The sequence below is a fragment of the Sceloporus occidentalis genome, unplaced genomic scaffold (genome assembly GCF_023333645.1).
Source record: "Sceloporus occidentalis isolate IW3139 unplaced genomic scaffold, rSceOcc1.0.p SCAF_10, whole genome shotgun sequence".
Taxonomy (NCBI): domain Eukaryota; kingdom Metazoa; phylum Chordata; class Lepidosauria; order Squamata; family Phrynosomatidae; genus Sceloporus; species Sceloporus occidentalis.
Genome location: NW_028316990.1, coordinates 11,941,402 through 11,954,631, shown reverse-complemented (window position 1 = coordinate 11,954,631; position 13,230 = coordinate 11,941,402). Strand labels below are relative to the sequence as shown.

At 41.6% G+C, this 13,230-nt stretch overlaps 1 protein-coding gene across 2 annotated transcripts in view; it reads right to left on the bottom strand.

Annotated features, from left to right (window-relative positions):
- URI1 (URI1 prefoldin like chaperone) overlaps window positions 1–5,919 on the bottom strand; it is a 46,601-nt gene extending 40,682 nt beyond the window's left edge. The window contains exon 1 of one of the 2 annotated variants that reach the window (XM_089540038.1): window positions 5,336–5,919. In XM_089540038.1, the coding sequence (XP_089396164.1) occupies window positions 5,336–5,422 (87 nt within the window). In that variant the 5' untranslated portion in view covers window positions 5,423–5,919. The remainder of the gene's footprint in view (window positions 1–5,335) is intronic. The other variant, XM_089540039.1, reaches the window with a different exon arrangement.
- Window positions 5,920–13,230: the final 7,311 nt, after the last annotated feature.

The following is a 13,230-nucleotide window of genomic DNA, read 5'->3' as shown; positions in this document are numbered from 1 at the left end:
AGAGTTAGGTTTGCAACATTACCTTAATTTTATTGTTTGCAACATGACAGATATTATAGGCAAAACCGACACCTTGAACACTAATTTTTATTTTGCTTTGTTTGTTTTATGCCCTGATAATATTTTTTAAGCTTGTAGTCATAAGCATTAGGCTTATGAGTGAGACAATGTTTTTTAACATCGGGCTTATATTCTTGTTATCTTAAACCGAAAAGGCCAGTTTGCATAGATGCATGAATTCAGTTCCAACTCAAGTTAGTTATCTCATCAACTTTGGATATTGTATCCTACTACAGTCAGCCTTCCATATCCATGGATCCCTTATCCACGGATTCAAGCATCCACAGACTGAGTATATTAAAAATGAATATAAATTCTGAAAAGCAAACCATGATTTTGACATTTTATATAAGAAACCCACCATTTCTATCCAATATTATCCAATATATTTTATGGGACTTGAACATCCACAAATTTTGGTATCCACGGGGGGTCCTGAAACCAAACTCCAGCGCATTGTACTACTGTTGTTAATTATTATTATTATTAACCTTTATTTATAAAGCGCTGTATACTCTATATACTCTAATATTTATATTATTTATAATATATCACTATTTATATTTATATTATTAATATAATTATATTAATAATTATATACTCTAATACTCTAACTACGACAAAACAAAGCACTGGCTATTTTAGATCTCCAAAATTAAACTGAAATCTGCCTCTAATCACATTTAGTTTCAGTTCCTCACAGTTACTTGTATAAGTTGAGGATGCAGCACAAAATGTCTGAAAGTAAATCTGAGAATAAGGCTATTTCCTCTGTGTTAACTAAATTAAACTTTCTGCAAAGAAAACCAAGCCATCGTGCAGGGGGAAAAGCAACTATCCAAAGAGTGACTTAAAGCAACTTGTTCCGATCAAGAATTGGCATGTTGTGTTCCTATATACCACCACTGCTGGTTGAGAGCAGAAAAATGGAAGGCTAGAAGGATAGAATATACCCAGCAGAAGGCTCCATACCAACGGCCTGTACTATTATTCTGGCTGCTTTTTTCTCTTTCCACCTGACCTAACATCTATTTACTCCCTGGAAAGTTATGACAAGTCCCACAAACTCAAATTCCATCTTGCGGAAAATCAGACCCTCCATATATAGAATGCCTACTCTGCTCTTTTCAAACCGTGGGCAAGGATACACAGGTATTGCATAGACATTATGCCCCAATGTATACATTCCTCTGGGAATGTAATGGAAATATAACATGAGTCTTTTACTCTTTCATACTTAGTCACCAGTATAACCCACATCTTCAGTAGTTTATGATATTGAGATTATGGGAGCCAGGTCTATGCACAAGTTATAGTCATGCAGATGCCCAAGTGGCACTCCTCCACTCCACTGCCACTGAATGTATGAGCACAGAAATGCCCCTCTACAAAAAAAATCATGTGCATCATTTCTCCCTGATTTTTTACCTTTTTGATTCTAGCATCTCCTCCCAATGGTCCATACATCAGCTGCCAACAGTAATCCACAATTACAAGACATTCATTCTGCACAGCCTGAAAACAAGTCAGAATATCCTCATCTTGCAGCTCTGCAAGACCTAGAGAAATATGTGCCTCCTCCAACTAAAAGTTGGACTACATCCTCAACGTCTAACATGAGGAGGTTCCAGCTGGCCAGCCATGTCCTCCTGCAGAATACTTTGTGGCATTCTCTTACATTCACAGGCATGTGCTGTTTCGGTTCTTCTTGTTCCTGCTCAGGTTCAACATTCTGTGCTTTGTGAGAATGCTAATCTTCTTCACACTGTTGCCCTGTGGGTTAAAAAAGGTTATTTCATACTTCCACAAACCTCAGAATTCTTTCAAGCATTTTGATACCCTCCTTTAGTTTCAGCTCTGTCACCAGTTCCAGAATGTGCTGTCTATGGAAGTCATACAGAATCCGGCCTAACAACACAACTCCATCATCACCCGATTATGATGTACTAAGCAGGGCTGGGAATTATGCAGCCAGTCCCTCACTAGAGGCTATGCTGGCAAGGACTGATGGAAATTTCAGGACAATAACATCTGGAGGTTGACATAATTCTCACCCCTTTATTAAAGGGTAGTCACTATCAACCACCATGCAACACTGGCCCTACAGTTAAGATTCACTGGGTAAAATCAGCTATCAAATGGACCTAGCCTTTCAGCATATATGTGGGCAAAGTCACTGCTGAAACATCTGTTGCACATTTCACTTTCCCAGCTATAATCTTCTGGAAAACAGTACTATTAAGGTCCTTGTGTCTCAACCAAGGTCACTATTTGCCCCTAACTTGCAAAAAGACGTTTTGTCATTCTCTTTTACAACACGTTAATAAGGCAACACTAAAGCTACAATACTTTCCTCATTCCATGCAGCAACAAACATGAAATGAAAAGGGGGAGGGGATTTAACTTTTTAAAACTATAGGTAAAATCACATAGGTTAAACAAGGTAAGTCGTAAATCCCTAACTTGTGTCATATGATATGAACAACATGCACAAGTATCAGTGATACTCAGAACCAACTACAGGAGGATAAAGATAATGTATGTTATTACTGTACCTAAACACTGGCTAAAGGTACAATAAGTTTATGGCTGGCAGTAGAAGTGTGGTGTAGTCATTTGAGCATTGGACTATGACTCTGGAGACCACAGTTCAAATCCCAGCCAGGCCATGTAAACCCACTGGGTGACTCTGGGCAAGTCACACTCTCTCAGAGGATGGCACTGGCAAACCCCCTCTAAAGAAACTTGCCAAGAAAAGCCCATGATAAATTCGCATTAGGTCACCATAAGTCGGAAACGACTTGAAGACAAACAACCACAAACAAGTTGATGGATGAAATAACAAAGCCTATGTATAGTCGGCCCTCTGTATCCATGGATTCTTTATCCACAGATTCAAGCATCCTTAAATATTCAAAATATATATGATTTCCAAAGAGCAAACCATTATATGCCATTATATGTAATGACCATCCACAGATTTTGGTATCCATGGGGGTCCTGGAACCAAATCGCAGTGTCTACAAGGGCCCACTGTGTTCTCAATTAAGGGGCAAAACAGACCATCCCGAAGGAGTGGCTTGCCGCCGCCCCTTTGAGCGCCAGCTTGAGACTGCAACAACCTCATGCCATGGCCTTGATCTGGCATTTTTCTGGGCCAAAAAGTAACAAAATGATGCTTCTTTTTGGCCCGGAAAAAAGGGTGCCCTTGTCCCTGCCATGTCACTTTTCCTTACTCCTTTTAGCATGCAGCGCGTGAACATTGCACCAAAGGAGCACCATACCACTGCCTGCCATGGGGTCAGGTGGGCAGTGTAACATTGGCTTTGGCTGACATTGGGACGTGCATCATCTAAACACCACGCCCCCATGCCACCCCCAAGCCGGCACTTACTGCCAATATGCACAGCCTGTAAGACTAAAATGCCACATATACAGTGCACCCTTGCCTTATGTAGGGGATCCTTTCCAGACCCAACCCCTGCAAGAGGCAAATCTTGTCCATGAAGCCACAGGTGTGCACCCCATTCGCCATATTAGGGTTCACCATCCATGTAACCTCAAATCCATGTATGGCGAGCCTGTGTGTGGCGCGGGCGCACTGTAATTACAAGGGAATGTAACTTTTACACCATCATGCACAGGTCTGCACTAGATATCAGACCAGTGACTGGCAACAGCCAATTGTGATTACAAGTACTCCATAGTTGATGGGGCAACTACTGCATTCTGTGTTAATACTTCTGAACATGTGCACTCAAAACATTTTTCACCAGTTAGAAAGAAAGAATAGAAACAGAGATCTACAGTCCCATCCTATCCATTGTTTTACAGCAGCTCAAGTCTCTTATTCAACCAAGCAGACCTAGGTTCAAATCTCCGCTCAGCCACAATGCTGGACCATCTGACAAGCAACTCTCATTTACAGGGTTCTTGTGAAGAAGATATTGAGGGTGAGGGAGGGAAATCACTCCACGGTTGGGTGTATTTATTAATTAAAATAATATAAATCTGTAATTTGATTTTAAAAATAGTTACATTAGTAGCAAAATCAATTAATACATAGATGGATATGTTATCCCAATTGATGTTCAGCATTGGTCATTGTCAAGTGACTTCTACCTCACCCTGTTTATCGCCTTGAACTCCTGACAGCAAACATAATAATAATAATAATAATAATAATAATAATAATAATATTTATACCCTGCTCTTCAGCCAAGGCTATCATGGTAGTATTAATGTAAAATAAACAAATGTGCGCCCACTGATTTCTATAGAGTTGCCCAGGATAGCAGCCTATTTTGGGGGGGACATTTGAAGGCGCTCTTAGCTACAGTTTATCTTAATAGGAGAACACTTGTTACAAGAGGGAAATCCTTTTTACAGGTAAACAAACCATGCCTGCGAAAGCAACAGATAATAATAATAATATTTAAATTAAATATAAAAATAATACACATTCAACACATGAAGTATGTCTTCTCCAGCGTCAGTCCCACTGAGGTCAGTGAGATTTACTCCCACGTTATCTTTAGACAGGATAGCAGCCTATGGAAAACTTTTTAACTGTGAGCAAGTGCCATTTAAATCCAATGGAGATCATCCAAATAAAGATTTATCAAGGTTGCACCCTTTACACTTTGCTCCTCCACATTTGCAGCTTTGACTTTTTCCAGGTTCGATCGTGGTTTTGATTAATGCGCTCTCTCTAGGAATCTCTAAGTCCTCCAGCGCAACTCTTGCCAGAACTTGACCATGGAGCTGCGCTGGGGAAGCTAGAAGCTCCTGGAGAAAACACCTCTCTAGGCATTTGTTGGTCCTCCAGGGTGCTTCTATGGTCAAGTTCTGCCAGCAGTTGACCTTAGAGTTGCATTGGAGAACCTAGAAGCTCCTGGAGAAAACACCTCTCTAGGCATTTGTAGCTCCTCCAGGATGATCCTATGGCCAATCTCTGGCAGAGGTCGACCATAGAGTCGCGCTGGAGGACTTGCAGATTCCTAGAGAGGACAAAGGAATCAAAGCCGGAAATAAAGCTGTGACGATGGAGTGTAGTTTATGATCGCGGCCCCAAAGCTCTCTGAGGAGAGAGGCAGCCTCACGAGGAACTACACTTCCCAGAGTTCATTGCGCAGACAGCTGAAGCGGCCTGGAAGCGGGTTATTTCCGCACTGTGTTTCGGAGCCAATAAAGAAACAAAACCCCAAGGCTGACAAACAGGGCCCCAGAAGGGAGGCCCAGAGCGGCTTCTTGTCTTGCTCGTCCCCCGCTTTACCTTGTTTTGCTCGTCCCTCAGGCGGCCCAAGTGGGCGGCTCGGCCGGAGGAAGAGGAGGAGGATAAGGAGGAGGCTGCCTCCTCCATGGCGCCTCCCTTCTGTTCCCCTTCACAAAATGGAGGGGCCGCCTTTGGCTTTTAGTTTTGGGGGGGCAAAGAGGGAGGTTTAATTGGGAGAGGAATGAAAGGAAGGGAGCGATAGTCTTCCCACAGAAAGCAAAGGGAGGGGGTGCTGTGGTTTCTCCTCCTCAGCAAGGCGCCTGAGTCCTATAGAAATGTTTGTGGAGGGCGAAGCGTGGGCTCCGGAGCCGCATCCACTGAGCGAAGGGAGCCCAAGTCGGAGAAGATGAGGATGAGGATGAGGATGATGAAGCCTCCCGGTCCCAGGAAGGATCCTCCGCCGCTGAGGGAGGCATCTCACACTCGCATGCTGGGCCTCAGCCTCCTCTTCTCCTCCTCCTCCTCCTCCTCTTCCGGCAGCCACAGACTACGACGGCGATGGCAGCCCAGGCCTCCCGCTCGCCTGGCCCCCTTCCTCCCTTCCTCGGAACTCTGGGAAGGAGGAGGAGGAGGAGGAGGGAGGCACCGCTTCCCCTGGAGCTCCTCCTCCGCCTCCTCCCCTCCTTCAGAGGCACCTGACAGGAAGGAGGAGGAGGGAGCAAGGCAAAGCGGGCCTCCAACACTCAGGGCCATGGGAAACCTCTTTACATATAGATATATACACTCTCCTCCCTCCATATTTGCGCCTTTCACATTTGCGGGTTTGATTATTCACGGTTTACATTCCTATGTCCTCTCTAGGAACACCTGAGTCCTCCAGCGCGACTCTATGGTCAGCTTTGAACTCAAAGTCGCTCTGAGAGGCATAGAGGTTATTCCTAGAGAGACCGCTCCACTAGGCCTTTGTTGCTCCCCCAGCGCAACTCTATGGTCAATGTTGGATGTTAACCATAGAGTTGCACTGAAAGATCTAGAGAGGACACTCTGCCAAGCCTTTGTGGCTCCTCCAGTGCAGCTCTATGGTCAGTGTTGGCCAGGCATTGACCACTGAGTTGCAGTGGAGGACCTAGAGATTCCTAGAGAGGCGGGTTTTTTGTTATTTGTGGTTTTTCCATATGTGCCCCTAACCCTAGGGAATATGGAGCGACATAGATAGATAGATAGATGATAGATAGATAGATAGATAGATAGATAGATAGATAGATAGATAGATAGATCAAGTTCATCTTGTTACAGTCACAGGCCAGCACAAACAAAACACATATCTAGATAGATAGATAGATAGATAGAGATTATTTGTCTATGACTGTAATAAAGATGAACTTGCACTATATCTATCTATCTATATATATATATATATATATGAACTTGAACTATAAAGATGAACTTGAAGAATACATACATATATTACTCACCTGTAAACCAAAATATAAAAATGCATGGCAAAATGGACTGGTGTAAGAGTGTTGTAACCATAATTATATGCAACAGGAAAATAATCCATGCAGCACTAGGAAGAAATTTCTGCCCTTGGCACAACTGTGAACTAATAGATGCTCAGTACCTCGATTACCATTCAAACTGAGCAAAGCCCAAGGCTTGCTCTTTGCTTTTCCTTTGCTCCCTAGAGTGCAAGATATTATTTCCCTAATGGGGCTGGTTAGCCTTGTAAATCTCCATAGAAGGCGGGGAGGGAGTGGAGAGAAAGGCATACATTTGAGAGTTTGGGTGGTGATGGAATTACACAGCAATGGAAAACTACAAAGTTCAATCTCATACCTTCCAACTGTCCCAGTTTGTCAGAGAGTCCCAATTAGTCCTCTGTCTTCCCACTATTTTAGAAGCCTTTTAAATGCTGCAGTTTATTTCTCCTCATCCCAGTTTTCTCTTTTCCCTCAGCTTTCTTGAATTGCTGCAAACTAAGTTCAAAGTGCAAAAGTCCTGTACACTCGGTTAAATCTGCAGGAGGGAGATGAGAAAAGGGATGAAATCTTGTCTTTGGAGTTTATCACACGGGAGGAATTTCTCTTAATTTCGAATGAAAAGAAAGTGGGGCCAGAACGCATTTACGTAAATTTGCTAGTTCAGCAAATTTCCATGAATTCGAATTGCATTCAAACTGACTTCCCATTGCCCGAAAATAGCATGCCATTGCCCAAAATTGTGTGTGATCACCTCTCACATAATAACATGAAACCCCATGATTGCGTTTGGACTGACTTCCCATTGCCCAAAATTGTGTGTGGTGGTCTATCACGCAATAACATGAAACCCCATGATTGCATTCGGATTGCCATTGGATTATACTTCCAATTTCCCTTGTCTGATAACGTCCTTTCTCACTAGGCTCCATGCAAAAGCAAACTGCTTCAGCCTCACCTTCCTTGTGTTGTGTGTCCTTTCTTATTAATAGCTTTTGCTGTCTTGAACACACTCTGATGTTAGTTGGGCACATATCCTGATTTTCATCAGTCAAATGTTGGAGATTATGCATTGCATGGCTTCTGTCTTTCAGTACTAGTAGGGAGTTAAAGGAAGCCTTCACATAGCCAATAGATCTTGATGGCTAAAAATCATAGACATCATATAGAATCGTAGAGTTGGAAGAGACCACAAGGGCCATCCAGTCCAACCCCCCTGCCATGCAGGAAATCACAATCAAAACATCCCCGACAGATGGCCCAAGATATTTTACTATCTGTAGCAAACGGAATCCCCTTCTCTATTCATGGCACAGAGTAATGAAATCAATGTGGTTTCATATATGAAGCAGAAAATACTGGAAGCATAAAAACCACAATAAAATAAATGGCCAGAAATGTTCCTCATTCTTGACACCCCAAATCTGCTGCCTGAAACTGGCTGCCTCACTCTGCTTAATGGTAGAGGTGAGCCTGCCCAGAACATGTTTCAGTGGCACTGGATATATCCAACTCCCGAGTAAAGTAATAACAGAGATGTGTTCTTCTAAGAATAAGTGGTGACTTTCCCTTGTAACTGGGTAACAATAATTTATTCTCACACCTGTGATATTAGGGCATTCCCCATCAGTCTGTATGGGAGTGAGAGCTGGACAGTAAAAGCTAATAAAAAGAAAGACATTTGAGATGTGGTGCTGGAGAAGACTGAGGATACCATGGATGGCCAAAAAGACAAACAAATGGGTCCTAGAACAGATCAAGTCCAAACTCTCCCTGGAAGGCAGGATGACAAAATGGAGGTCATCCTACTTTGGACAAACCATGAGAAGGAAAGACTCATTAGAAAAGGCTAGCAAAAATGGATGACAGCAGAAAGAGAGGAAGACTTCAAGCCAGATGGCTAGACTAAATCAAGGAGTCCATGGGCCTGAGCCTGGAGGACCTGAGCAGAGCAGTGGAGGACAAGGGATCTTAGAGATGTCTCATCCATGGGGTCACCATGAGCTGAGGTTGACTCAGGGACAGCTAACATCAACAATCTTTGTGACAGAGAGAATACTCCTGGGGCAAGGAGATGGTATAGTCCTGTAATAACAAAGCATTGAGATTTATGCTGGCAGCCTTGTGTCTGTACAGTTCTTTATAGAATATATACAGGATCAGCTGTTAGATAACTCCAGGACCAAGCAACTAGAAAGGGAAGTTTGAAATCAACATTCCCTAAGGCTCTCCAGAATTCAAGTCAAAATGTACAATAATACTTTTTTCTTCAAGATCTTATTTAAATGGAGCAGGGAGGATAACCTATGCCAAACCAGACATGTTGAATTCATTTACACATTAATCCTTATATCGAGTTTGCCCTTTTGAAGGTGGCATCATTTTCATAACAGATTATGAGCTGTGGGATTGGAACAGAGGTACATGTATCAGATTCTATCAGCATTGTTTACCCACATTAACCTGCAAGTTCTACCATTACTTGTAAGCTTTTTTAACAAGTGTTTTAATGGTTTTTGTAGGCTAACAATCATATGTTCTGATTATTATTATTATTATTATTTGATTGGGTCTAACTTCCTCTCAAAATTAAGACACAACAGAGATGACAATAACATTTTTAAACGATACAAATAAAAACACAGAAAGTAATAATACTAGATACACAAACGAATTATTCAGTAAGAACACAGGTTAAAAATGCAATGTAAAAGCAGATCCATTTTTAAAAAAGAAGAACGATCTCCCTGGATAAGCTTCCTTGGATGAAGATTAACCATCCTTTATGAAGCCAAGCCCTCCCTCCAGTCCATCTGCCTTGGTCCAGGCCTTGGCAGTAGAAAGGAACTGCCGGACCTCATCCCCTTCCCCTCCACCACTCCCTTCTCCTTTTGTGTGGTGTCTTTTTAGATTGTAAGCCTGAGGGCAGGGAACCATCTAATTAAAAAGATTGTATGTACAGCGCTGTGTAAATTTACAGCGCTTCATAAATAAAGGTTAATAATAATAATAATAGCATTAAAAGGCCCTTCTTCACCAGCCAGCTGGTTGCCAAAAGCCCACCTGAACAAAAAATACAATGTGAAGGCTCTGTCTTAGCCTCCTTTGGAAGGGAGTTTCACAACCTGTGAGCAGCTGGCTCTATGGTTACCATTACTACAAAGCCCTTAAATATATACGAAACTGTTTGGCCAAGATCCAGCTGGGCACTTAACGCTGATGGAAGGCAGATCCCAAGAGAAGCAGTATTTCCTCCAGTGTATTGAAACCCCACACACTTTAAATATCTGCCAGAAGGGTGGGAAGCCCTTCAAAGCAGTGTTTTGGGTGGTACAGAGGGCTGTGCGGACTGGAAGAGGAACACATCTTGTAGGTATTGTTCAGGGAGCGAAATTATCTCTTCTTGCCAGCATAATGTACATAACTGGATCTTTGTCCTCCAGTTCTCATTTTGGCATAGACAGTCCCAAATAATCCTTTTTATCATCCCATGTGTTTAAAAATATTTCAGTTTCTCTCTCCTCTCACTTTCTCCCTTTGTCCTCACCTTAGTTGAATTGCTGCAAACTGAGTTTTAAATGCATAGTTGATTCAGTGGGAGGAGAGAGGAAGAGAATGCCTTTCCTGTTGTATTTAGGCAAAAGCAAACTGCTGCAGCCTCTTCTGGCTTGTGTCTTCTTCCTCATCAATAACTTTTGTCATCTTAATCACACTCCAATGTGGCTTAGCCACAGGTGTCTTGGTTTTCATCTGTGAAATGTGAGAGGATATGCAGTCACAGTACTTAAAACTGTTGTGTGCCTTCAAAGCGTTTCTGACCTATGGCGACCTTAAGGTAAATCTATCACAGGATCTTCTTGCCAGGTTTCTTCAGAGGGGGTTTACTATTGCCACCCTTTGAGGATGAGAGAGTGTGACTTGCTCAAGGTTATCCAGTGGGTTTTCATGGCAGAGGTGGGATTCAAACCTTGTTCTCCAGTGTCGTTGTCCAATGCTCAAAATATTCCATCACACTGGCTCTAAAACTACCCTGTTTCCCTGAAAATAAGATAGACCCATAAAATAAGCTGTGGCAGGATTTCTAAGCATTTGCACAATATAAGCCATACCCTGAAAATAAGACATAGTAATGGGCCCGACGTGGAACGAAAGGGATCAAGGAAAGGAGTGGCAAGATTGGGGCCAATGGTTCTAAAGGAAATGGAGTCGCAAGAAATTCAGGATGGAATTCTGGGTTTGGATAGTTATGATGACGTTCCGGAAGAAGACAACTTAACTATATTTGAATAAATGTAGATTGTTGCACCATACCTAATAAAAATAAGACATCCCCTGAAAATAAGCCATAGTGTGCCTTCTTGAGGAAAAATAAATATAAGACAGGCCTGTTACAGACTGTCAAAATAAAGCTGCTTCAGGTCTCTTTAGAGGAATGCTGTTTAAATAATGCATGCATCCTAAGAATCCAGAAGCTGCACCAAAGATGCACTACAGTGCTTAGGAATGGAGTGTGGCTTTGGTGCGACCTCCGGACTCTTAGGACCCATGCATCATTTAAATAGCATACTTCCAAAGAGACCCGAAGCAGCTTTATTTTGGCAGTCTGTAACAGGCCACAGTGTCTTATTTTCGGGAAACACAGTAGCTCTTAAAACTTGCTAGAACATATGCCTCAATGCTATCCCATTGTGCTTCATCCTTGTTAAGATTTACCTCTGCGATGGGTAAGTACTTGTAGGACTTTAAGCCTTAAAGATGAGAGTCTTCTGCGGAGTGGAATTATTCCAATGTCTTTGTACAAAATGCATGCCTTCTTGTGCAATCTCAAGCAAGATGACGTCTAGTTTTAATTTCTGACATTTTCGGTGAATCGGTAACTTTTCAGCTGTTCTTGCAAAATAACCTCCTTTCAATTGCCTTGCTTCATCTCTTCAGCATTATTAAAAACTTACTAATTAAGTAATCAACCTTACAATCAGGGATTCAATAATACGGGGCATTCGGGTGCTTTGGATATTGAAGCGGTACAAAATGCCTTCTTGTTTCACAAAGTACTGAGAAGAACCAGAAGAAAGAGCAATGAAACGTTGTTGTTTTTTAATGTTTTAAAAAAATTCACTCGGCAACCATAACGGAGCGCAAAAGCAGCATGAAGTTAACAAACGAGACAGAGTGTAGTAAATTTCTGTCAACAAGCACCATTTTGCACCTGTTAAATACGGTAAGAAAACACACAAATGGCTCCGCTTGTGTCAATTCATCCAACTTTCCAACGGTAGGTGTGTCACTAATCTTTGGTTTAGTAACTAAAACACACTGCATCTGCACTCTAGTTCCACGCTGGCAATTGACTACATTTTATGAAGGCGTACCGTTTGTCAGATGATATAGCCATTACTCTGTGAACCAAATGGGGCGGTATCTGAACTGTCTCCATTTAATCTTCCACGGGAAAAAATAATCTAATCATGTCAGGCAGATGCTATTTAAGAAGACGATGAGATATATCTTGAGGCCAAAATTCAGTGTGTATACTGACTTTACCCCCATGAAATTCATACATGGGAAGCATGTAGAGATGGGATATGCTTCTTCTTGAATAAAGAAGATTAAGGACGGGTCTTAATTTGAGCTTCTTATTCCTCTTTTTTTGCTTCTCAAACAAAGAGGAAGACAGAAATGAGGCTTCGGAAGTAACACAAAACGTGCCAAACCATTTTCCTTCCCCTCCGTCAACAACATAATTAGTTGTTAGTCCACACTGAAAACAGGAAATATATATATATATATATATATATATGTGTATATATATATATATATATATATATATATATATATCTGCTTAGGTTTGAAGATTTTAGTGTGTAATAATAAAACATGCAATATAAATACAATAAAACATGCAATATAAAATCATGCGTAAAATCAATATGAAATATCTGTACGATCCATACAATAGGTACAGGCTAAAATATTCCAAGAAAACATGGAGGAAAAATAATTATGCTTCAACATGTCTAACAAAGATTACAAATCAAATGTCGAAACTGTGGGCAGGAGTCTATTGACATCTGAATCTAAATTCTGAAGGCCTTTCCCCGCTATCCGTAGCTTATATAACAGGTTTTAGGGGTCAAATAGATACTAAATGAAGTCCAGTTTGGATTTACCGTCTGTGGAAACTGGAGCACTAATCTGTATGCTTTCTAGTTATCTCTGCTAGATCTGATTAGCATCATCAGGACATTCCAGCATTTCTACATTCAGTCTCACGTGGGAAGCAACTTCGTTCTGATGTGATTAGTGTCATTTTAGTGGTCTTTCCCCATATTTTCAGTTTTAAAGGAGATGAACTTTTTGAACTTGTCATTTGTTTGCTTTCAAAGTTAACCAGGTGGGTATCTAATGGGATCTGACTCTCTTTGCGGTAGAATTAAATGTCATGTCACCCGACTGAAGGCCTTTTAAAGCTTG